The sequence below is a fragment of the Phocoena sinus genome, chromosome 7 (genome assembly GCF_008692025.1).
Source record: "Phocoena sinus isolate mPhoSin1 chromosome 7, mPhoSin1.pri, whole genome shotgun sequence".
Classification (NCBI taxonomy): domain Eukaryota; kingdom Metazoa; phylum Chordata; class Mammalia; order Artiodactyla; family Phocoenidae; genus Phocoena; species Phocoena sinus.
The window spans coordinates 6786073-6811601 of record NC_045769.1 but is presented as its reverse complement, the minus strand read 5'-3'; the positions used below and the strand labels follow the sequence as shown (position 1 = coordinate 6811601).

The window sequence follows — 25529 nt, the reverse complement described above, 5'->3', positions numbered from 1 at the left end:
AGCTTATTTCAAGAAGGTCCTCTGATTGCCCCCCGCCCCTTTTAAGTTGTGTAATTAACAGCTTAAAATGTGACAAGCCTCAATAAAGAATACAGACTCAGGAAATGTCTACATGTATTTTTTAAACACTTGGGGGAAGACAAACATGTTATTTTTCTACAACATGTAAGATTAACGTGGCAGCACAAATCTAATAATGTTGAATAGATACCGTTAGTATATACATTGTTCTTTTCCATTTCATTGGCTAATAAGACTAAATACAGATATCCTATTTGTGTTCTGTATACTTTCTGTAGTAGAGCCTTTACTGAGTACTTTATTATACAGTTTTTGTATATGCTTTTTTTTAAATTGAAGAAGAATTGACCTGCAGCACTATGTTAGTTCCAGGTGCACAACATGGTGATTTGTTATTTCTGTACATTACCAAATGATCACCATGGTAAGTCTAGTTATACCTGTCACCAAAGTTACTACAGTATTAACTGCACTCCCCGTGCTGTATGTACCTTTATCCCCGTGACCGTTTTGTAGCTGGTAGCTTGTACCTCTTCATTTCTCACCTTTTTCACTCAGACCCCCACTCCCACCCCACACAACCACCACCTTGTTCTCTGTGAGTCTCTTTCTGTTCTGTAAGCTGTTGATTTGTTTTTTAGATTCCACGTGTAAGTAAAATCATACGGTATTTGTGTTTCTCTGTCTGACTCATTTCACTTAGCATAATACCCTCTGCATTCATCCATGCTGTCACAGAGGGCAAGATTTCATTCTTTTTTTATGACTTATATTCCACTGTATATATGTACCGTGTCTTTATCCATTCGTCTATCATTGGACGCTTAGGTTGCTTCCATATCTTGACTGTTGTGATTAATGGTACAATGAAAATAGAGGGGCATATATCTTTTCAAAATTAGTGGTTTTGGGGGTTTTTTTGGAAAAATACCCAGAAGTAGAATTGCTGGATCGTATGGGGTTTCTATTTTTAATTTTTTGAGGACCCTTCATGTTGTTTTCTATAGTGGCTTCACCAACTTACTTTTCCACCAGCAATGTATGAGGATTCCCTTTTCTCCACATTGTCACCAACACTTGTTACTTGTTGTCTTTTTGATAATAGAAGTTCTGGCGGGTGTGCAGTGATAATCTTGTTGTGGTTTTGATTGGCATTTCCCTGATGACCAGTGATATTGAGCATCTTTTCATGTGTCCATTGGCTATCTGTATATCTTCTCTGGAAAAATGTCTGTTCAGGTCCTCTGCCTGCTCCTCCCTTATTTTGAGGGCGTGGTCATGTGAAGTTTGTGCTGTGGTGTTGGATCTTTCATTTATTTTTTCATTACCTTTTTTTTTTTTAGTTTTATTGGCGGTGGGAGGTTTATCCTCTTCCTCTTGAGACCTCACCCCGGGCAATACCCAAAGACAGGCTTTCTGGGTGTTTTCCCTGAGCTGCTCCTCCTTTTCTCTCTGCGTGTTCCTGACCAGATCTCAGGGTGTTTGGAGAAGCTGGCTCCCTGGCAGTTTGCCGCTGACTCTCCCAGTGTGGCGCCCCAGAGGTTTACCCTGGTTGTGTTCTTTCCCTTAGCATACACTCACGGGACACAGCGGCAAAGTGCTGTCTGCCAAGTTCCTGCTGGACAATGCGCGTATTGTTTCTGGAAGTCACGACCGGACCCTCAAACTCTGGGATCTACGCAGCAAAGTCTGTGAGGAATTTCAGTCTCTCTGTGTCTATGAATGATTAGATATTAACCTCAGAGGTGTTCGTTTCCACGTTAAAGCCTGCATTTAGTGTGATAAACTTTGAAAGTCCAGTCTCATGCTGAGTGGCGCTGGCGTAGTGACTGTTTTTCAAGTTTGAAGCTTCATTTAAATAAGTAGTTCTGATTACTTAGGGTGAGAGCGCAGCAGTGTTGCGTGCACAGCCGCAGAGGGGCCTCTGCTTGATTCTTCGTGTTCGGTTGTCTTTCAGGCATAAAGACGGTATTTGCCGGATCCAGCTGCAATGATATTGTCTGCACAGAGCAGTGTGTGATGAGTGGACATTTTGACAAGAAAATTCGTTTCTGGGACATCCGGTAAAACACCCAGGAGCTTGCTGGGGAGGCAGATGGGAGGGTCTGTATGTGGCAGAACTGTGATGGTGTCTTGTGTGTGGGTTGTGCTTTTAAAGTCCCTGGAAATGGCAGAAATGAGCTCCAGTCCACATTATCTTCCCAGTTTGATATTCTTTACCCTGAAGTAGACGGTCACATTCAACAGTCACCTCTGAGCATGCCCTGTGTACTTACAGACAGATGCACAGCGAGGTTGTTAGGTGGTTTCAGGTGTAATCGAGAAGACAGAGACACAAATCGGCAGGGTGTGTTGAAGTAGGGCCAGGAGCCCTTGTCCAAGGATGTTAGAGACCGTCTGTCAAGATGAGTCCTGAGAAGTGAGTAGGCTTCACGTTGCAGAAGAGCCACTGAGGGACATTCCAGGCCAGAACAGGGCAGTCTGGCAGGTCGGGCGAGGGCAGGTGAGACCAATAGGGTGGGTTGGGATCAGGTTGCTGCGGGCTTTGGACGCCATTGGTAGATGACTTGATCTCATAAGTCGATGGGTGTTGAGTAAAGGATTGCTTCGTGAGAGTGTGGTAGATGACATTGGTGGCAGTTTTAAAGGGTGTACTGGGGAGCGGGAAATCAGTAAAGCACTGAGGATCTGAACTCAAGGCAGTGGAGGGGGGATTTGGATGGGGTTTGTTACAAGTTGGATGTGGAGGGTGAGGAAGGAGAGAAGTAAAGCAAGATGCAGAATAAATGACAGATTTAGGAAGAGGATGCAGTGAACATGTTCAGAAGAGGACATAAATTTGAGGTTTCTAATAGACATTTGGAAAAACAAAAGTTTTGAGAGGTTGGCTGGGAGAAAAAATGAGACGTCCTCACAGGAGGACTTTGAAGACATGAGAGTGAATTAGTCAGAGCCCACCTGTGAAGCAACAGGAGGACAGTACAGGGAGCTGCCCAAGGAGGGAGGAGTGGCAGAGAGGGGAAGAAAGCTGGAGTCCTGTTGATGGGCCAAGGTGGGGGCAGTAGAAGGGACAGGAGTCCTGTTAGGATGAGGACAGTTGGTTAGGAGGTAGGTAATTGGTGATTAGTTTCAGGTGTACTGGTTGGCAGAACTTTGAACCGGGAGTAAGGAATTTTAGAGCTAAGCTGGATGTTAGAAGGCTCTTCCTGGTCTCCCCCCTAATTTGACAGATGAAGACCCCAAGTCCCAGGGAGGTGGAGCGGCAACAGTAAGATAAACTCTCTTACTTGGTTATGGTTTGAGGTGGGAAATCATTTCATCGAAAGTTTACAACAGAACGAATGAGTCCAGAAGGGTCTGCACCTCCTTTGGCTGTATCACCAACAGGGCCCAGCCCAGGACTGCTGAGCACAGACCTGGGTGTGGACCGCGGCCCAGATGAGAGCTGGGAGAAGAAAAGGAAGGAGAAGGGGTTGCCAGGGTGCCCCGGTTCCACATCTGGAGTCACCGGGATGAGTTGGAGGGTCCCCGAGATTTACTTTGTATGACAGGAAGCCTGGAGAGCCCACACATTTGTCCATATAAGGCAGCCCAGACCTGCTAAAGCGGTTAACGTCCCTTTGGATACGTTGAAATGATAAAATTGCAGTAATACTAATTAAATAGTAGCCCTGCTTAGTTCATGCTGATCGGAAGCTCTGATTGGCAATTACTGTATCATTTCAGAAACAGGCAAGGAAATTAATCCTTACCAGTTTTAGAGTTCTAGTACTCACAGCTACTGATAGAATCTATTGATGGGAAAATAATAAAAGCCAGGGCTGAGATGATTTGTGTGGGCCTGGGAGCATTTTCACTGTCCTTGAAGAGTATTGTATTCTAGTTCAGTTGCCTTTTCTCCTTCCTCCTTTTCTCCGTGGCATGCCATCCTGGTTGAAATGGGGAAGTTCTGACCTTTCTGTGTTGTTAGGTTTTCTCAGACTTTCCATCTTTTTCCTAGATCAGAGAGTATCGTCCGAGAGATGGAGCTCTTGGGAAAGATTACTGCCCTGGACTTAAACCCAGAAAGAACTGAACTCCTCAGCTGCTCCCGAGATGACCTGCTAAAAATTATTGACCTACGAATAAATGCCGTCAGACAGACATTCAGGTAACTGAAGACACTCTGGTTGGGTTTCATTTGAGTCTTGCTGATTTTTCAGAGGGTTGTGAGAAGGCCAGAAGCCTGACTTGCCTGTACATCCCAAGTTTGCATGGACTCTGGGGGTAACGGTGCCCTGTCGTCTGTTGCAGCGCGCCGGGCTTCAAGTGCGGCTCCGACTGGACGAGAGTTGTGTTCAGGTTAGTGGTAGTGCTCCTCCCGTCGCGCCCGCACCCCCAGCGTGGTTCACTGCGGAGGTTAGAGCAGAGGCATCTTCCCACTGGGGAAGCGAGCTACATCTGTACAGTGCCTCCACACGCGCAGGTGTCCAGGAACGAAACTGCACGTTCAGTCCTAGAGGTCACTATCACTGTTCCTTCCTCTCTAAAGTGTCCCTTCTGTGATTGCGTGAAACTGTGTCCCAATTCAAAATCTAATAATGGCTAGTTGGTTTGTTCTGGGTATATCAGGTTCCCCTCTCTTTACTCATTTACATGAGAACTCTTCGAGAGCTTTTTGGGAAGGGTGGTGTCCCCTGGAACAGAGCAGAATAGGCTCTCTGGAGAGGGGGTGGTTTCCCTTTTCCTGTTCTCCCTTCCACGCATGGCTGTTCTCCCAAATACATTGCCATGGTCAGTGCCAATATCGTGGAGAAGCTTCTCTACAGTCGATGCTTCCTTCCTTTTCTGCTTTCACTGCACCATATAACGAGGCAGTCCATCAACTGAAAGAAACCCTTCACCATTTGGGGGTTGACTTTGACCTCCCTATGTGCTATGTTTGAGTCTGAGAGATGCTTAGGGACTTGTGGCCCCAAGAAGTAATGCAGCGGCACCATTTTTCATTAGCTGGTGAGGCCAGATGATAGGGTGAAGCGGCTTTGGCCAAAGCGGTTGTGAAGAGCATCTTCTGGTTTCTGGGTACACGGGAATGGTCACATGTTTGACTCGTAAGTGAAGAGTAAACATGACTTCCTGGGGAGGGGTCCGGGAAGACGCTGAGTTGGGGGTGGGTGGTAGACGCCGTTTCTTGTCTCACGTGTCCTGCAGCCCTGACGGCAGTTACGTGGCAGCAGGCTCGGCCGAGGGCTCTCTCTACATCTGGAGCGTGCTCTCCGGGAAAGTGGAGAAGGTCCTTTCAAAGCATCACAGGTAAGATGTCAGCCCCTCTGAGGTGGTGAGCAGGCCTGTGACTCCATCCCAGGGGTCACGTCCTCTTCGGGCGTGGACCCGAGTCGACCCCACGAGGGCAGTGTCCACTCACACGCTCTACTGTGAGCCAGGTTAGTGGAGGGAAGCTGGGGCCCTTCTCCCCGGACAGCAGACAGCAGCGTCCTGCTTATTTACATTTCAGACCGGTCCAGCTAGAGCAGTTAGGGTATGGCCACTGGAGAAGGTTAGAGCCCCGCGTTCTGTCTCTCGTCATGTGGCGCCTCCTGTCTTGCTCTTGCCCCTTCACCGCTCTCCTTCCTCTCTGGCTCCCCTTCTCCCCCTTCTAAGCCCCTTTCCTCAGGAAATCGACTGCCTGTAAACACCGATCTTCACGTGCTTTTTACTTTCATCCAGGCCCCTTTTCCTCTCGGCTTTGTTGTGTCCCCCAAGCCCAGCTGCTCTTAGAACCCAGGCCCAGGGCCCACCCGGGACCACCCCTCACCGCCCTCGCTGTGGTGGTGCCTCCCCGCTCCTCAGCCAGTTGCCCTGAGGTGCTCGTCAGAGGCTCTTTGCTTAACTCAGAGCTACTCCCTTAGGGTAGACTTGATAAGGCCTGACTCCTTTCATTCCAAACTACCTGCTAGAATCAAGGCAGGGTTCCTCCAAGTTCTTTCGCTCTCTAAGCGCCTGTCTGAGCGTGGGAGCCACACCGGCGAGTAAAACGGGCTCTGGTTCAAGCCTGACGCCCTGATGGCGAGGGAGCCCTGTGCTCGGCCCACGAATGTCTCACCCGTGTTCTGACCTCTCCCTTTGAAGCTCAGCGATCAACGCCGTGGCCTGGTCGCCTGCCGGCTCGCATGTCGTCAGCGTGGACAAAGGAAGCAAAGCTGTGCTGTGGTCAGAGTACTGAGGGCACCTCGTCAGGAGAGAGCGGATCAGAAGCTGGAGGGGCACGCGGGCCCCACGGCTCTGTCCTGGCAGGTGGCGCCTGGGCTGTGGCTTTGACCTCCAGAGAAGAGCTCGAGCCGTGGGGCGCAGTAGCTTGCCTTTGAGCAGGGCTCCCGAGGGTCGTGGCTGAGGTCCCGTGGCCTGAAAGAGTAACACTGAGAAAAACCTGATGCTGCGGTCGCAGAGGTTCAGGTTCTTGCCTTGATTCAAGTGGGAAACACTACTGGCTCTCATCTTGCATACCTCAGCGGGGGGAGTGCAGGCACCTGCCGGCTTCTTCCCTGGGCGGCGGTGCCGCAGACGCCCCCTGCACCGGGTGTTGCTTCTCCCCTGTGCTTTCTCCCGTCCTTCCAAAGTCGGTTCTGGCCTGATGAAGGTCGTGTCACCTTGGGGTCATTTTCCCAGGGAACTTGCTTTAATCATGGATTAACAGAAACCCAGGTGGGATTACCCCTGCCCTCAGGTAGCCCACAGGGATGGTGGGTCTGTGGTCCCCCCTGCTGGTCTGTGTCTTTATTACGAGGCTCTTACTCTGATCTCACCTGGTCACAGTTGGAATTTCCTTAGGCCTCCTAAACTGTTCTTAGAAAGCAACTGTTCTCCAAAACTCCTTCCTCCCTCCCCTCCCCCCCCAGTTCTACATATCTTTCTCTTGGTCGAGAAATAAATCTCAATTTGGTTTTAAAAAACAAAAAAAATTGGCGGTGGGTAGGAGAAGAAGCGCACAACCCTTTTTCCAGAGAAGCGGGTGAGCTGCAGGCATAAAGACTGTATTCCCAGATCATCTGTAGCTTCGCAGAAGGTGGGCCGCCCCCTTCTTCCCGGCTGTGCTGGGGTTACAGTTGCCGGTGGTGTGGGATTGGAGGCCTCCAGTGTATTACCCTGGAGCCAGTAGTTACGGGTCGCTGCCCCTTTGCCAAGCCTATGTGCAATACCCCCTCGGTGCTTTAGTGCAGGAAGCCCATTCCAGGAAGCATGGGAATGCCGCCTTTCGATTTCGGGACTTGCGAGTAAGGCTGGGAGGAAACTGGCCTATGCATTTTTTTTTAAACGTTTATCTTTACCATCTTACTCGTTTATAAAATTCTAGTTCCTTGAGTGACTGAAACGCCAATCTTTTTATCACTTACTCATTCGCACTTTAATTTTCTTCCTTCCAGACTTGTTCTCTGGACATCTGTGGGAGCGAGGGCTAGAGCAGGGCGAGGACGAGCTGCGCGCTCCCTCTGATGGTGTTGGTGGCTCTGTTCTCCCCTTTCCCCTGCCCTCGCCTCCCCTTTTCAGTTTGCTGTTCAGGGAACTCGTGCTGAGGGGAGTTGAAATTCACAGGCCAGGGCATGTCTTTTATTTATTTAATTATGTTGCCCAACAGAACTTGATTGTAAATAAAAATGAAATCTGTTATGTACTTTTCACACTCCATGCCTCTTGGTAGTTATTTTATTCTTCTTTATCCTTAAGGGCGAAAAGCTGGGTTTTTTTCATTTGTTTTCCTGGTATTCATTCATTTGTAAATGATTGTTAATACTGTCCCCGTGCCTTTCCTTATTGTTCATCATTTAAGCCCAAGGTATACTGTCTGTAAACATCAGCGTTCCAGTTTCACGTCATTTGCAAATCTTAACTGGAACCAGAAAAGGGTCTCTTCGGAATTTCCGCAGCTGTGCCGTCTGCTCCACGCTGCAGCAGTACGAGCTTCCTGTCCCTGCGCTGCAGACTTTGTTCACGGGATTGATAGTGAACTGTATGTGTCTCCCAGCCGCCAGGCCTCTTCTTTGCTGAAGGGGCATGAATTTCCTCATTGAAGAGTGATTTATTCGTAGCAGCTCAGATATCTAGCAAGCGGCCGTGTGCCATAACAAATTAGGGACTCCCTGATATATCCCACCCCCACCCCCAAGGACCCCTGTCCAGCCCATTTCCAGACGGTAGTCCAGCAACTTGAGTCGGGATTCCATCATGATCTGGAGTCTCAGAGGCAGCCAGCAATCTCCAAAAAGCGGAACGTGGGGATCCTGTTGCAGTCACCTTCAAGGAGGTAAGTCTCATTCTTCAAAAAGGCTGAAAGTAAACATTGTCGTAGCCTCTGATTATCCTGGGTTTTTTTTTTTTTTTTTGACCTTGGAGGGAAGCAGGACTGCTCTCTGCTCTTAACAAAGATATTTCAGTTTGAGATCCATCCATACTGTAAAGCTCTCTTCAGGTCACCTGACTGCCAAGGCTGGGTTACAGGTATGGCTTCCATTGGGTGGCACATGCTTCCAGCCAGCTCATGGTCTTCATTCTCTTTTTCTCAGATCATCTAGGACCCTCCTCCAGTGCTGCTGGTTTCATTGGTCAGGGTGGGAGGTGGGCATGGGGTTTTTTAATTTCCCAGATGAATCCCGACTGGTTAGAGCTAGCGTGCTCCCCTGCAAGTGTTGTGGGCTTTGATCCAGACGTTAGCATATCTCGGGCTGAGAATTAAAGACTTTTAAAATTTATATTTCCTAGGTTGTTTCCCAAAATAGTGTGATATATCAAGTTCTGTGCCTTATTCTTATAGCACATACTGTGCACACATTCACTTTTACCTTTATCTTGTGAAGCCCGGATGCATCTTTTATATCACAGCACACGGGATATTTTGTGGGGACACTGGGGCAAGTGGATGAAGCTGCTCTCAGCTGGGAGGGGCCAGCCGAGGCCCCAGGGGCGTGTTTGTTGGGAAATGCCAGGGTTTGGAGTGTACCAAGGTGTGCAGAGCTACTGTGTGTCTTCACATCTATAGCACAACTGTGATCAGTCGTGGTCTTGGGGAATCTGACAATTTGAAATGCAGACCTGAAGCTCGCCGCCTGGGTGCAGCACCGGGAGAGAAGGGTGGCAGTGATGAAACCTCGTGCAGGACTGCTTGCCAGGCTGCAGAAGCCACAAATGTTTGTTTTTATGAGATGTCTTGGACAGTAATAAGGAAGCTGTGGTGCTCAAATTCTGTCAGATCTGAAGTGCATCCCATTTCACAAATGGGGGGAAGTTTCCCGGCGAAGCAAGAGGCTCTTCCAGAGTCCTGGCCCCCAGGTGGGCATTGGTGCCCCATCCAGCCCTGCACGTGAGCCAGCGGGAAGTGCCTCTTCGGGGGCGAGGACGAGCTGCCCGTGTTTGTCTTTATTCCACTGTGTCTTTTCTCTTGTGTCTTACTGTAGGGCTCATTCTCACTAGAAATCCCAAATTTTCAAGCCAATAAACTTTGGGAATCTTGAATAAAGTGAAATATATCTGTATTTGCATAGATTGTGTAGAAACACGTAGGATGTGTGGTACGTGCCAGTGAAAGATTGGACTCTGATCCACAAAGTGATTCTTGCCTCCCTCGCCTCGGCAGAATCGGATTCTCTCACCTCAGGGAGCCCTGGTTTCCATCTGTGCTGCTGAACTCTCCCCTGTGTTCACTCCAGACGCTTCTCGCATCCTGTCTGTGCTCTGGCCGTGGTGGACTCTTCAGACGCTTCTGCTCTTACTCATCTTGCTGGGGGCCGAGCTGCCCTCTTCCAACCCTGAGTGGCAGGCATGATGGGAACATCCACGTCTCTGGGGGTCCAGAACCCGAGGAGGCGAAGGAAACACCAGTGTAGCAAGGTGTACGTACCTGCCACTCAGTACCATTGCCAGAGTACTTTACAGCAAGGTTCAAGCATGTCATTTTCCCCATGAATCGGCATGCATCCCAACCTAATAAGGACACCATGCCGTAATTACACCTCACCGAATTAAGTGACCCTGTTATCCACTATCCAGTCTATATTCAAATTTTCCTGACCGTTCCAATGTTTTTTATGATTACAACCTCTTAGAACCAGGTGGTTCTAAGTAGTCGTAAGCCAGAAGTCTTGGGATCAGCCATATCCTTGACACCTTGACATTCACGTGGTGCTTGGCACACAGTGGGCACTCAGTAAAGTTTTTATTTAGTAGAACTGAATCAGCAAACAAGTGAATCAGCATCCGGTGAGCTTTTTGCTGCCTAACAAACTGCCATGGCATGGAATGGCTTAAAGCAAGTACTGTTTCTCCTGATTCTGTGAGCGGGTGTAGCCGGCTGGATTGGGGGCAACTGGTAGAGGGTGGCCTCCCTCGTATCTGACTGCTAATGTGCCATCAGCAAGGGGAACAAGGATGATGCGGCAAGAAATCAAGCGTCTGTGGGACCGCTTGTCGCTCTGCCTAGCCACCTCCGTTACACCCCGCTGGCTAGAGCAGGTGGCACGCGCAGCCCGGCCTCTGAGTGGGACTGCGGAGCAGAGTGGGGACAGGGAAGGGACTCGCCTTGGCGGTTCTGGCAACTGGTGTGCCACGCTGCGTTTGGTTGACTTTCCTCACGTAAGCTCTGTGTCCCACTTGGGAATGTAGCCCTGGAGATTGCTATGTGCTAGGCTCTGGGGATCTGGTCCAACCCTAGGACCTGGAGAAGAGAGCAGGGGAATTCAGGCTTTGGGCTTCATTTTTCCAGAGGAATGGACTTCAGAGACAATGGGAAGGTATGCTCGTGAGCCAGGCCCATAGGAAGACAAGCTGTACACGGTCTAGTTTCTAGATAGAAAGCCATACATTCCATTGCTCCCCGGAGTACGTGCCCAGGTGCTTCTAAGAGGTCGTAAGCCAGAAGTCTCAAGATCAATCATATCCTTGACATCTTGACATTCACGTAGTGCTTGGCACAAAGTCTTTATTTAGTAGAATTGAATCAGCAAAAACAAAGTGAAACGTAACCAGCTAAAAGGAAGAGTAAGAGGGAGAGTAGTTTAAAAAAATAAGAATAAACCACTTAGCAAGGGTAAACATTGTTTCATAGGAGTGTTGTGTATATATGTGTGTATGTACTGGGTCGCGGTGTAAAAAATGTATTTCTTTTTCTACTATTTTTAAATGTACTGAGTTGAAATTCAGCTAACATAAAATTAGTCATTTTAAACTGAAAATGGCATTCAGCACATTCACAGTGTTGTACGAGCACCACCTCTACCTAGTTCCAACAAAAAAGCGTATTTCTTAAACTGGATTAGTGTCCTTTTTTTTCCCCAAACTTTGGATCGATAGCAGTTGATCTGTCTGTAGAAAAGGGCGGGCCCTCGTCCTGCTCAGCTTGGGCTGCCATAATGAAATACCGTAGCCTGCATGGGTAGATATCATAGACCTTGCATTTGTTCATGCTTTTTTTTTTTTTTTCCCCCCCCCTGTACGTGGGCCTCTCACTGTTGTGGCCTCTCCCGTTGCCGAGCACAGGCTCCGGACACGCAGGCTCAGCGGCCATGGCTCGTGGGCTCAGCCGCTCTGCGGCATGTGGGATCTTCCCAGACCGGGGCACGAACCCGTGTCCCCTGCGTCGGCAGGCGGACTCTCAGCCACTGCGCCACCAGGGAAGCCCTGTTCATGCTATTATTACTTCTTTAATAAACATCATTGAAATTCTTAAAAAAGAACAAAAAAACCGTAGCCTGAGTGGCTTAAACAACAGAAGTGTCTCACACTTCCAGAGCCTGGAGTCGGAGCGGCAGGCACTGGCGGGGTAGGCTTCAGTTCATCCTGAGGCCTCACTGCCACTAAGCTGTGTGCTCATGAGATTTGTTTGTGCACAAGGAGAGTGGAGAGCCTGTCAGATCGGAACCACACTGATGACCTCATTCAAAGGCCCCACTTCTAAATACCGTCACACTGGGCGGTGAACGGGCTTCAACACGTGAATCTGAGGGGACACATTGTGTGTAACAAACTTCTCCAGAAGGCTCTGCCTAATTTTGCTCAACTTCAGGTGTAAGCAGCGCAGTTTGTGGTCAACTCCAAGTTCATTACCATCGAAACCCCCTCTAGCGTCAGGGCCCATGTGGCAGGACCAGAGGGTGAAGAAGCTCTCACCTCAGAGAGGACGAAGGAACATCCATCAGGATCCTTTTCAAGACCTTGTCTGCACATTTGATGCATTTCCCTGACCCTGCAAGCCAGGGCAGCTCGTGGGCTCCCCTTCTACAGATGGAGAAAAGCAAATAGCAGTGAGGCCAAGCTAGTTTCTCAAGATCGCAGTGGGTTCGTCAGTGAGCGACGGAGCCCAGGACTCCAGTCTGGGGCCGTTTGTACAACTTGCTCCTTCTGCACAGAAACCTGGAGCATTAAGTGCTGATGTCAGTGTGATGCTTCAAGACAGACATTTGAAATCTGTCTGGGTGTGGGAGGGTTTTAGTGCCCATGAGGCTTGAGCACCTGTGTTCTAATCATGAAAGACTGACGTGTGGAAGAGATTGGATTAACTTGGAGCAACGCAGAGAAGTAGAAGGGAGGCTGATTTCCATCCTACGAAAAATTTTCTCACACTTCATGCTATTTCAAAGAAAAGTGGTAGTGATTTCCCTGTCCCTGGAAGCATTCAACAACTTCTGTGGCTATTGTAGAGGAGATCAAAGCAAGGGATGGAGTGTAGACTAAATGTTTTTCAAGGGTCTCTGCCTGTTGGGTTGCATTTATGATTTCAGACATTAGCCAGCCCAGCCCATAAAAACAGCCCTCTGTTCTTAAGGCCAATTGACTAAGAGGTACATGTTGAAATGAGGGTGGCTTTTAAAAGCTCTGATTCCCTGGCACTCTGCATAAATACAGTAGCCTCAAACTTGTCAAGTGCTCTCTGCTTCAGTAAAACTAAGGCAAGGTTTTCATTTTGTAGTTGACGGTTAGCAGACTGAACCAGTTTTCCTCATGTGTGTGCCCTAGTAAGCCCCTAAGATGATAACCTAGCCCCAAAACCTCTAAGCTTCTTAGCTGCATATCCCGACCCCCCACCCCCTCGAGCTGGTGCTGCGTTTGATATTGGGAAATGAAACACAGGACTCGCAGCTGCTTCTCACTGGATGCTGACTCCAGAGAAACAAGTATTGTATAGCCAGTGAGTGGTTCTTAGACTTTGAGCATTAATAGACCAGTAAATTTCTAAAAGAATTGTAGAAAGAGGTGGATAACTTTTTATTTTGGCCAAGTAAGGGTTTCTTTTTTTTTCTAAATTGCCATCTACACTCATCTCTATAAAAGGAAGGACACTTTGTCCTTATGCTTAGCGCCTGCATTCTGACGTTTGTTGATTGTCATAGTGTCTGCAATTTCCTTTCAAATGGTTCAAAAGGAAAAAAGCAATAGAGATAGATGAGCACATGCAGTGAGACGTTCATTGTCGAATCTCCATGTTGACTATGTAGGTGTTTATTATACTATTCCAGCCTTTCTCTGTATGCTTAAATTCATAATCAATTGTAGGAAATGCAAAACTAACGGCAGAAGGCAAATCAGTGGCTACCTGGGACGAGGAGTTGACTGAAATGGGTGCCAGGGAACTTTTAGGGGTGATGGAAATGTGTCTTGATCATAGTGGTGGTTAAAATCATCAAACCACGCACTTAAAAATGGGTAGATTTGGTTGGATGTGAAGTATATCTCAAAGATTGGGAGGAAGAAGAAGGACATTTTAATATTTAAAAGTTTAAAACTTCAAATAAAAAATATAGAAAAATTTAGAACTCCATAACCTTAGAACAAAGGACAGTCCTTTATACTGAATAATTTGGTTCTATGAAAAAACTGACAACAGTGTCCTTATTTTTCTCATTGCTCCACCAAGCAGAGAAAAATGCATTACAGACCAGGGGCTGGGAATGACTACCAGAGACTACCGTTTCCAAAAAGAGTGAGGTCTGGCATGCAGTCCACCCCAGATTTTCCTACCTGCCCGGCATTGGCAGGTCGGTGACTGAGACCTGCACCCTTGGGGGCCTGGAGCTAACACAGCTGCAGGAGAACGGGGGTCCCAGGAGCACCCACAGCTCAGGGCAGCCCTTCTGATGGGGACACTGAGTGAAGGGCCCCAGTCATTTTTCTTCCTTTTTTTTTTTTTTTAAGGGACAAGAAAAGATTTCTTCAAAACAAAACCTAACATTCCCTTCACACAGACCACCAGTGTCCCTTCACACAGACCACCAGTGTCAGCTCTTTGGTGTCTGTCCTCGTAGATTATGCATATAGTGTGTACGATAACACACGTGTGCATGTATATCCATACATAGACTTGTGTGTTTGCAAAATGTGATCATACTGTACATACCATCCTATGACCTTCTTCAGTCACAATCTCTACCTTCCTAGTCCAGTAATTTCCATCCTACGTGTCAGAGCTCATATGACATATTACTGATACATTATTAGAGCATATTCAGATTTCCCCAACAGGCCAGAAATGGACTGTACATCCTGTTTGTCCATTTGGGACCACACAGTACATCTGGATGTTCCTTAAGTGTCTTAATCTAATGCATCTCTTTTCTATGACATTGACTTATGAAAGAGATCAGCCACTTTCTACATTCATCTGGTAGCTCTCTTGTGGTCTCATTTAACTATTCCTTGTATTTCCTAAAAACAAGAAGTGACGTCTAAAAGCTTGATGGATTCCAGCTGCTGCAAGGTGACACATCATATTGGTTGACACCATTTGTGATGCAAAGATTGACATTGGACTGTGGCTGATCCCCTGTTGTATAGTTTGGCTTTGCACCTTGTGAAGAGTCATAATCCATATGGCATCACTTTGGTGTCACAGGAATAGCCATCTCCCCTTCCACACTTCACCTAATGATTTTCACACCAATAAAGAATCCTTGGGCTTCCCTGGTGGCGCAGTGGTCGAGAGTCCGCCTGCCGATGCAGGGGACGCGGGTTCGTGCCCCGGTCCGGGAAGATCCCACATGCTGCAGAGCGGCTGGGCCCGTGAGCCATGGCTGCTGAGCCTGCGCGTCCGCAACCTGTGCTCCGCAAAGGGAGAGGCCACAACAGTGAGAAGCCTGCGTACCACACACACACACACACACAAAAAGATCCCGCGTGCTGCAACTGAGACCCAGCACAGCTAAATAAATAAATAAATATTTAAAAAAAAAAAAAAAAAAAAAAAAAAAAAGAATCCTTGTCTGAGTCAATAATGTCATCAGTATTTTAAAACGTAAGTTTTACTATTATTCAGCTATGGCGAGGTCAACAGATCTGGAGACGATTGCCATTGAAAAGATAGTTTGTTACAGTTACCAAAAAGAGGGGGCAGGCCATGCGGGGAAGCACCAGGGCCAGTCAGGAGATAGAAGGATCAAGGAGAAAACATGGGCAAGAGTTCTTTTGTGGTTTCCATGGGAAAGAACTGGTGAGATAGGGTAAGCAGACTCAAGATTGGCTATTTACTTCAGCAGGCCCTGGAGTGCAGGGGCTGTCTCCAGTTGTCTGATACCTGGCCCCAGGGTAATTAGGGCAGGGCAGTAGTGGCTCAGAGTGTGAGAGCCCAGCAAAGGAGGAAAGGAGGCCTTTGGGGTGTATGGGCTCTGAGTTGGTTGGTTTGCATATGAAAAGCAGTCATTTATTCTCTCTAGGAAAGAGCTAGCCCTGGGATGGCAGTCTCTCCAGGGTCAGCAAAGCCTCAGATGTCAAAGCATCAGAATTACAGAAAACAAAAAGGCATGATTAATACCATCAGAGTTCGTCAAATGATGTTTTTCCAATTCTATCATTCCCTTTGCATTTATTAGCTGGCATTCCTACATTAGAAATTTTTTAAGTTTTCTCCCTTAGAAATTAAAATTTTTCCCAACTTTAGCTATTGCCAGCCATTATACTGTTGCAATCCAGTGACTCATTGATTTGCTCAAAAGTCCACTGAGGCCCTATTCTAGATCCTAGAGATGGGATAGGAACAAAACAGTCATAAATCTCTACAGTCCTGGAACTTATGTTGGGGTGGGGGGACAGACAATGAACAAGATAAATTATCTTGTATGTCAGATGCTGATAAGTGCTACAGAGAAAGGTAATGCAGAGGAGGACAGCAGTGTTGGGTGAGATGGTACACAATAGGATATAGATAGATAGGGTGACATTGAAGTAAAGACCCAAAGGAATTAAGGGAGTGAGCCAAGTGACTATCTGTGGGAAAAGTGTTCCAGAAGAGGAAACAGTAAATGCAAAGGCCCTGAGGCAGGTTTGAAGAAAAGCAAAGAGGCCAGTGGACTGGAGCAAAGTGGGCGAGGTGGGAAGAAGGGGGCCCAGATCATACAGGGCCTTGCAGACATTATCCAGACTTAGGTGGGAAGCCACTGGAGTGTTTCGATAGATGCTAACACCCCAAACGTCACTTTCTGCTTAGACTGGCTTCACTCCCACACGCCAGCTCAAGTCCAGTACATATATGTGTTAGTGGCCACACCATCCCATGCATTCATTCGCTGAGTATCCTGTTCTGGGCACTGGAATACAAAGATAAGGGAAACAAAACGGCATGGGTCCCTGACGTCATGAAGCCTAGAGTCAAGTATGGGAAGAGAGACCGTAAAATCATCTCCTGTACAAGCATCGAATGCAATAGTGCCTCCAACCTAGTCAGAGAGCTTGGGGAAGGCTCTCCTGAGGAAGTGACTCTTGAGCTGGAATCTGAAGGATGAAAAGAGTCAAGGAGGAAAGGAGAAGAGGATGGTTCCAGGCAAAAGCAAACAGCGAGAGGCGGTACAGGGAGATGGGGGACAGCAGGCAGAGGCTCAAGCGTGTGGCTTTAAAGTTGTGTGCCTGTAGCTGAGAGCAAGGCGAGATGCCGAGCGGGAGGGTGACTGCTCAGGGCTTGGGAGCCCCCTCTGCAGCATGGAGAAGGACATAGTCAGACCAGGAAAACAAAGGGGCTGGTATGGACTCAAGAGGGAGCGCTGGGGATGGGAGACTAAGATTCTGGAGACACTGGGGGCAAATTGACAGGACTCGTGATGTAATCAATAGCACGTAGGGTAGAGGAGAGGGACATGACTAGTTTGGCTTGCATAACACCAGGGTTTATCTTGAGGCTGACATTTCTCCTTGACCTTTCTGTTTATATCCCCACCCCCAAGGTTGCGTTAGCTGCCCGCTGAGTTTAATCAATTTGGTTGAGCTCTTGAAAATCCCTTCTCCTGGTGAAACCAGGAGTGAAGGGATAATCAGTCTATTTCCAGAACCCAAAGTGGATTAAGATAAAATAGCTTTCATTTAGCTGTCATCCCTCCCCCAAACCTTCCCCACTCAAGCTTGACAGCTCCTGCACTGGGCGCCCCTCCAGGCCCTTGTCTAATGCTTTGAACTGCTGAAACTACCATTTCTCCCGTCTCAGCACTAATCCAGTTGCCACTCTACTCCTTAAATGGGATTTGGCTTCTAGACATTAAGACCTGGGTGTGGGCACCCTCTCCAGATTCCCTACAAATTCCAGTCAGCCAGGGCCCAAGTGGGGTCATCTGTTTAGACAGAGCAAGGGCTGGCTGCCTGCTCACCCCGGAGGACACAGAGACCCTCTCCTCACCTCCTGGGACCGTCCCAGCTGGTTGCCCAAGGTATGTGGTCACCCTCGAACAAGCCTTCTCAGAAACTCAGGGCAGGGCGCAGGGAAGAGCCGGCGCCAGGAAGACTGGCATTTTCGTGTAGTCAGTCGGTCCCAGTTTCACCTTTTCTGTGTAGTTTTCATGGACGTTGCTTGGTAAGGAGCGCACTGAATTCCAGACAGCTCAGATGGCCTCTTTGTTGTGGGTAAAGCTGGGAAGTGGTGAGAGATGGCAGGAAAGGGAAAGCACTGCTCAGTATGAATTGCTGAGCAAAACTTTTGGGGATTTAACATATTTTTAAAATGATATTCGTGAAGTGGTTATGCTGTGGTTTGCAGGGACTTTTTCTATTTTAATTGCCGTAATATATCGTCAAGATAGAATTTTAAATTCAGTCTGGCTTAATGTGACGATACCAAGGCTTAGTCTCAAAGTAAAACCTTCTCCGTCTATCTGGACATCCTGGTGAGCTTTGCTAAGAAATGTCTGAGGCTTATCAGGAAAAATAAAACACCTTTAAACAAAAATAGCACACTCTAGTAAAATACAAACTAGACAAAGCCCTTATTTAGTCAAACGTGGGTATTGAGGCAGGTAGAAGGAAATGTCTGATGGATGTCCAGCATCTCATGTATGGGTTTTATTCACAGAATGTTCCTGACTTTATATTTAGGATGATTTTACCTTTTCCTAGCCCTCTAAAACCTGACACAACCCCCCAAAGGGAAGAAGCTGCCAGGGACAGATAACATGGAGGCCAACGCGCAGGACAGTAAGTCTACACCAAACCACGTTATCTTCAAGAAGATCTCCCGGGACAAATCGGTAAGTAGTACAGAAGTGAGGGGCTTAGTAGTAATCTTTTTTTTTTTTTTTAAAGGAGCTTTTTCGAATAGACATAATCAACATCAAAATCTTATGCGGTCAATGGAAGCTCTATGTCTATTTTCCATCTCTGAGATGGATGATAAATGAGATATAAATGAATGAGTAAATTGCAGAAATATAAATTCTCTTCGATCTCAACAAGACTTTAGTCCCAAGACCCTTAATTTTCTCCTAATCTCTCAGTCCCCAACCCCTCGCCTCCAGTTTTACCTCTTTTCCTAGCCTTGAACCCATGACTTAACCATTTCAAACATTGTTTGGTCAGTATCTCTAACTTCCTTGACCCTTTTTCTATCATCTCACCTAACTGCCTGGTGAAAGCCCTGGTGCTGGATCAATGGATCAATGCAACTCTCTACCTTCTGTCACCCACCCCAGCTGCCATGCTCTCAAACCTTGCTGGGCCTCCAGGGCCACTGGATAAGGGAGCATCTCCCGCTGCTCCCTTTCTGCCCCTCAGCACTGTGGCTGCATGGCCACCCAATATCCTGGCACTCCGCATATTCGGCAGGGATGATGCCATTGTTGGCTCCATCGGGGGCACGTTAGATAGTCTAGATGTGCCTGTGAACTTCCTGGCCTGGGACACCCTATGGAGAGCCCACCCCACAGCCTCCGAGGATGGGATCTCCTCGCTCCACTCTGTGGATTCTTAGGGGCTCATAATCTAGTTCAGCACCATCCAAAGCAAGTCACATATCTAATTTAAAATTTTCTAGTAGCCATGTTAAAAAAGTAAGGAGAAACGGGGAATTCATTTTAATACTATATTTAACCCAATGTATCCAAAAAACTATCATTTCAACATGTAAATGATATAAAAATTATTAACAACGTATTTTCCCTTCGTTTTCTAAGTTGTTCAAACCTGATGTGTGTTCTACATTTATAGCACGTCAGCTTGGAGTGGCCATATTCAAGTGCTGGTGGCCACCTGGAGCTAGTAGCTGTCGTATTGGACAATGTGATTCTAGGTCATTCTTCTAGTTGACTTCTGAAGCCTATACATACTGCGCCCGAAAGGAACTCTCCGATGCTTTCGTGCCTCATGAGAGAATCGGGCTTTGCACGGACACTCCCTACCTCTCCTCTCCCTCGCTGAGGATCTCCATCATTTTCATCAAGTCCTCTGATTCTTTGGGGAGACAAGTTGGGTACCCCTCAAACTTTCATCCTCCCAACTCTCTTCTAACTTGTGTCTTTCCAGTGCACTTTATCTTGTCTTCTGGCAAAAGAAGAAAGAAAACACTCCTGCTGGGCCATATCATTTTCTCACTTTTTTCTTCCTCACATCCAGATAGACATCTTTGACCTGGGAAATTTAGAACTTTTGTATATAGGAGGAAAACACAGTTCATCAGTTAACGTGTCACGTATTAGGATCATTTCGGTGGCAAGTTTTGCCTGGCTGCAGGTGTGGGTGCCAGGGCCCTGGCTGTGTTTCTCCGTGAGTCTCTCCACTCGTCCGTCTTTGGTGATCTTCATCCTCTGGCTGGTGGCAAGACGGCTGCCCCAGCTTCAGGTGCCTTACCCTCACTTTCTTCTAGAAGAAGGAAAAGGCTGTTGCTTCCTGGGGTCTCTTAAGGGTGAGGTTATATTTCTCCAGCAGACTTCTCTCATATCTCATTGGTCAAAACTGGGTCACATGCCCACCTTAAAGCCATCCCGAGCCAAAAGAATTGGATCTGGCCAATCAAGAATCATCCTCGGGCTTCCCTGGTGGCGCAGTGGTTGAGAGTCCGCCTGCCGATGCAGGGGACGTGGGTTCGCGCCCCGGTCCGGGAGGATCCCACGTGCCGCGGAGCGGCTGGGCCCGTGAGCCATGGCCGCTGAGCCTGCGCGTCCAGAGCCTGTGCTCCACAACGGGAGAGGCCACAGCAGTGAGAGGCCCGCGTACCGCAAAAAAAAAAAAAAGAATCCTCCTCTGTGATGGATGTTAACTAAATTTATTGTGGTTATTGCTTTGCAATTTATACATACATCGTTATGTTGTACACCTTAAACTTATACAATATGTCAATTATATCTCAATAAAACTGGGGAAAAAAAGGAAAAAGAATCATCGTCTGGGGTGGTCTCCTCTTACTACACAACCATATGGGACCCTGGACACAATTGGTGACTTTTTTTCTTTTGGCCTCACCCTGTGGCTTGTGGGATCTCACTTCCCCGCCCGATCAGGGATTGAACCCAGGCCGCGGAAGTGAAAGCCCGGAATCCTAACCACTAGACCACCAGGGGACTTCCTACAGTTGATGACTTTTATCCAGGAAGATGGGGCACGTGGCTATGGGGTTTGCAAGCAGCAGGTGGGCTGCAGCCTCACATCATCCAGCCCCACTTCTCTACCTGCTCCTGTCTCTTCTCTCCTCTTCCAATTGCAGCAGAAGAGGTGCTGTTTCCTCCATGGAGTTTCATGCCGCTTACAGCCTGGGTCACGGTCCACCACCTTCTTAGGGTTCTCCACCATCAGCCTCCCTCTGGGGCTATGTGCAGCTTCTCCCTCTCTACCAGTACTTGGCCTGAGCATGACAACAAGTACCCACCTCATGCATCTTAAAAACAGCAACAACAGCAACAAGAACAACAAACTCCCTCTTGACCCCGTCCCCTTTTTAGCTCTCCTTCCTTCACAGCCGAAGCTTGAGAAAGAAGACATGTGCTCTCCACCCACCTTCTCCCCTCCGTTCACTCTCAGTGCTCCCTCCTCCAGACCACGATCAGCTTTCCCTTTTGCTGCCAATGCAACCAAAGTTTCAGTGTTCTCCTCTATAAAATGGGCGTAATCCCTAGCTCAAAGAGTAGTTGTGAGGATTAAGTGAAATAATGTAGTCAGTGTACTTAGCTTGGCACCTGGTACATGACAATCACTACATGCCGTTTAATTGCAGGCCTTTCATCCTGCTTCAAATGCTTCCATGTCCTCCTAGATTCTTTAGGGTCCGGTCCTATAAGACCCTTTCTGGCATTAGCTTGCATGCCCATTTGGAGGCCATCCACCCACAGATGAAACCATTGGCAGTTCCAGAAGCATTCTCTTGGCTCTGGGCTTTGTACACACTGAATTGTTTTGCCCAGAAAGCATCCTTTCACCATCTAACTCCCCGCCCCCATCCCGATCACCTGGCTATGCTGTCCTTCAGGTGCTTCAACATCAATAACGCAAATAACCTGGAAGCCACAGAGATCCACTCCAGGATACTGCCATGAGGGGGTAGATACAGGAGATGACACAATGCCAGCAAAAATTATTTTGAGTGTTCTTGGAAATAAAAATATGAGTTTCAGAGGCTTAGGGAAGAAGGAGGCTAGCCAGGGTCCATGCACTCACTCATCGGTGTACTTAGCAAATGTTGATTTAATTCCTGTATGTACCAGATACTATACTAGATACTGTGATGGCTGAAAGATGAATAAGAGAATTCTTACCATCACGGCAGTCACAGTGCTGTGGGTTAAAGTGGTGAGTGGTGGTGAACCCAACCCATGCTCTCCCACAAAGGGGGGGTTGGTAAAGAGACCTTTGCTGCCAGGGGCATTGAAACAGATAGGACAAGGACTGAGACATGGTCATCTCTTCCCATCCAGGACCCCTTCCCCCATTCTTCAGGGCATGGGTTCAGGTTTATCTGTATAGATGCTCACCTGAGAGGATCTCAGGGACTCCAGAACATCTGCCTCCTAATCAGAAATTCTTCTAACAAGGAGGAGAAACCTTTCATTCACAGCTAGAAATAAAAGGCTTAACATGCAAATAGCTGACAGGCACCTCATATGCATAGGCATAACTTTCCACTAAAGTATCATCAATGAATTCAACAAGTTTACCTGGTTGATATCAGCCCTGGGCTTGATGGGAAAAGGTGGGGAGAACAGGGAGCTATCCAAGGGGTGGGAAGAATTCCTTGGAGCACTTTATGAGGTTGAAGAAAGATCACAGCTTGCCTGCAATCCACTATGTCCGCCTGCAGCCAAGCAGGGAGAGAGGAGGCTGTGGACAAGCTGCAGAGCCAGGCCGCTCCTCTTCTCAGGACTGGTCAGAATGTTTCGGCTGTTGCTAATTCTTACTTATTTATTTTTATTGGTTGCTACTGATTTTTAACATGAGACCTTAGTGTTCTTTGGCCATTTAGAATCCATACCTGTTCTCCCCACAGGTGACCATCTACTTGGGGAAGAGAGACTATATAGACCATGTTGACCAAGTAGAGCCTGTGGGTAAGTTGAGTTTGGGGTGAGTTTTTTTTTTTTTTTTTTTTTTTTAAATTTACTTATTGGTCGTGCCACGTGGCATGCGGGATCTTAGTTCCCCGGCCAGGGATCGAACCCATGGCCCCTGCAATGGATGTGCAGAGTCTTAACCACTGGACCGCCGTGGAAGTCTCCTGGGGTGAGATTTTAATGCCGGTTTTCCTTTAAGTCATCAGACAACCACTAGTTTTGTGTTTTTTAAATTGACTTCATTAATAATCTAATCAAAGAAATGCAAATTAAAACATCATCAAGGTGCCACTGGCTGATTGGAGACAAATTTAAATGAGACAAAGGACTCATTTCTAGATAAAGAACATTCAAAACTCACCAGTTAAAAAAAAAATCCAATTAGAAAATAGACAAACAACATGAAAAGGCATTTCATTAAAGAAAATATATAGGTGACAAATGAGCACATAGAAGAATGTTCAACAACAACAACAAAAAAGAGAAAAATGTTCAGGACTTCCCTGGTGGCGCGGTGGTTAAGAATCCGCCTGCCAGATGCAGGGGACACGGGTTCAAGCCCTGGTCCGGGAAGATCCCACATGCCACAGAACAACTAAGCCCGTGCACCACAACTACTGAGCCTGCGCTCTAGAGCCCACGAGCCACAATTACTGAAGCCTGCACACCTAGAGCCCATGCTCCATAGCAAGAGAAGCCACAGCAATGAGAAGCCCGTGCACTACAATGAAGAGTAGCCCCCACTCACCGCAACTAGAGAAAGCCCGCGTGCAGCAACGAAGACCCAGCGCAGCCAAAGAAAAAAAAAAAAGACCTGATTTCATTTCTAAAACAAAGAAAAGAAAAATGTTCAACAACATTAGTCGTTAGGGAAATGCAAATTAAAACCACAATGAAATATTATATGCCTGTCAGAATGGCTAAAATTAAAAATAGTGACCATACCAAACACTGGCAAGGATGTAGAGAAACTGCATCAGTCGTGCCTTGCTGGTGGGAATGTAAAGTGGAGCAGCCACTCTGGAAAACAGTTTGGCTGCTTCTTTAAAAGCTAAACATCCACTTCTCATGTGACCCAGCAGTTGCATTCCTGGACATTTATCCCAGAGAAGTGAAAACTTACGTCCACACAAAACTTGTACATGACTGTTCACAGCAGTTTTGTTTGTAGTAGCTCCAAACTGGAAAGAACCTAAATGTCTCCAGTAGGTGAATAAGATTAAACAAGCTGGGGCACATCCATGCCTTGGGATACTACTTAGCAGTGAAAAAGATTGAGCTACCAAATCCATGCAACAGCTTGTGGGTCTCAAGATTGAACTACCAATCCATGCAACAGCCTGTGGGTCTCAAGATTGAACTACCAATCCACGCAACAGCCTGTGGGTCTCAAGATTGAACTACCAATCCATGCAACAGCCTGTGGGTCTCAAGATTGAACTACCAATCCATGCAACAGCTTGTGGGTCTCAAGGACACTGTAATGAGTGGAAAAAGCCAATCTCAAGAGGCCATATACTGTATGATTCCATTTATATAACATCTTAGACATGACAACGTTATAGAAATGGAAAACTGAACAGTGGTTGCTGAGGGCTAAGGATGGTGGGGAGAGGCAGCTGGGCGTGACTACAAAGGGATAGCCCAAGAGGGAGATCTTTATGGTGAGGGAACAGTTCTGTATCCAGATTGCAGTGGTGGTTACACAAATCTCCATTTGATAATATGACTTAGAACCATACACACATTGTGCCCACGTCAACCTCCTGGTTTTGAGATTGTACTGTCATTATCTAAGATGTAACCATTGGAAGAAACTGGATAAAGGATACCTGGGAACCTCTCTGTACTATCTTTGTAAATTCCTGTGAATCTATAATTACTTCAACTCAAATTGTTCTTTTTTTTAAAAAAGGGTGTAAAAGACTGGCATTTTTAGGCACTAGGATGAGAATGTCCTTTGGCAAAACACTTTCTAGAAGGTCATTTGGCAGTATGTTATCGAAAGCCAAATTCAGTTCTGCCGTGGATAGAGATTTATCTATAAGAGTGTTCATTGCAATATTAATTATAATGGGGAAAATCAGAAACATCCTAAATACCCTAACAACAGGGGGTTGATTAAATAATTTATGGTGCACCTGGTCAACGGAGCAAATGTGTGGCCATTAAAATGATTCGTACGTGGGACTTCCCTGGTGGCGCAGTGGTTAAGAATCCGCCTGCCAATGCAGCGGACACAGGTTCGATCCCTGGTTCGGGAAGATCCCACATGCCACGGAGCGACTAAGCCCGTGTGCCACAAACACTGAGCCTGCGCTCTAGAGCCCATGAGCCACAACTACTGAGCCCACGTGCTGCAACTACTGAAGCCCACGCGCCTAGAGCCCGTGCTCCGCAACAAGAGAAGCCACAGCAATAAGAAGCCCACGCACCGCAACGAAGTATAGCCCCCGCTTGCCGCAACTAGAGAAAGCCCGTGCACAGCAATGAAGACCCAACGCAGCCAAAAATCAATCAATAAATAAAATTTTAAAAAAAGATTAGTACATATTATATGTGTGTGTATGTATGAATAGTATGAATATGGGTTTGCAATATATAGTTGAATGAGGAAAGCAGTTAACAATATATATATAAAAAACCATTCATATAAATGTATATATACGTCTGGAGGGCTTCCCTGGTGGCCCAGTGTTGAGAATCTGTCTGCCAATGCAGGGAACATGGGTTCGAGCCCTGGTCTGGGGAGATCCCACACGCCAC

The 25529-nt window shown here is 47.2% G+C and overlaps 2 protein-coding genes and 1 pseudogene across 3 annotated transcripts in view; all 3 read left to right on the top strand.

Moving 5' to 3' along the window:
* ATG16L1 (autophagy related 16 like 1) overlaps window positions 1–7679 on the top strand; it is a 46937-nt gene extending 39258 nt beyond the window's left edge. For both annotated transcript variants that reach the window (XM_032636891.1, XM_032636892.1), the window contains 6 exons: window positions 1592–1712; window positions 1979–2084; window positions 4022–4171; window positions 4315–4362; window positions 5212–5313; window positions 6130–7679. In XM_032636891.1, coding sequence (XP_032492782.1) covers window positions 1592–1712; window positions 1979–2084; window positions 4022–4171; window positions 4315–4362; window positions 5212–5313; window positions 6130–6223 — 621 coding nt within the window. In that variant the 3' untranslated portion in view covers window positions 6224–7679. The remainder of the gene's footprint in view (window positions 1–1591; window positions 1713–1978; window positions 2085–4021; window positions 4172–4314; window positions 4363–5211; window positions 5314–6129) is intronic.
* Window positions 1–25529, top strand: part of LOC116756491 — a 264380-nt pseudogene that overhangs the window by 27651 nt on the left and 211200 nt on the right.
* SAG (S-antigen visual arrestin) overlaps window positions 7819–25529 on the top strand; it is a 40789-nt gene continuing 23078 nt past the window's right edge. Inside the window, exons 1-3 of the mRNA XM_032636893.1 lie at window positions 7819–8299; window positions 18349–18479; window positions 22700–22760. Of these exons, the coding sequence (XP_032492784.1) occupies window positions 18405–18479; window positions 22700–22760 (136 nt within the window). The 5' untranslated portion in view covers window positions 7819–8299; window positions 18349–18404. The remainder of the gene's footprint in view (window positions 8300–18348; window positions 18480–22699; window positions 22761–25529) is intronic.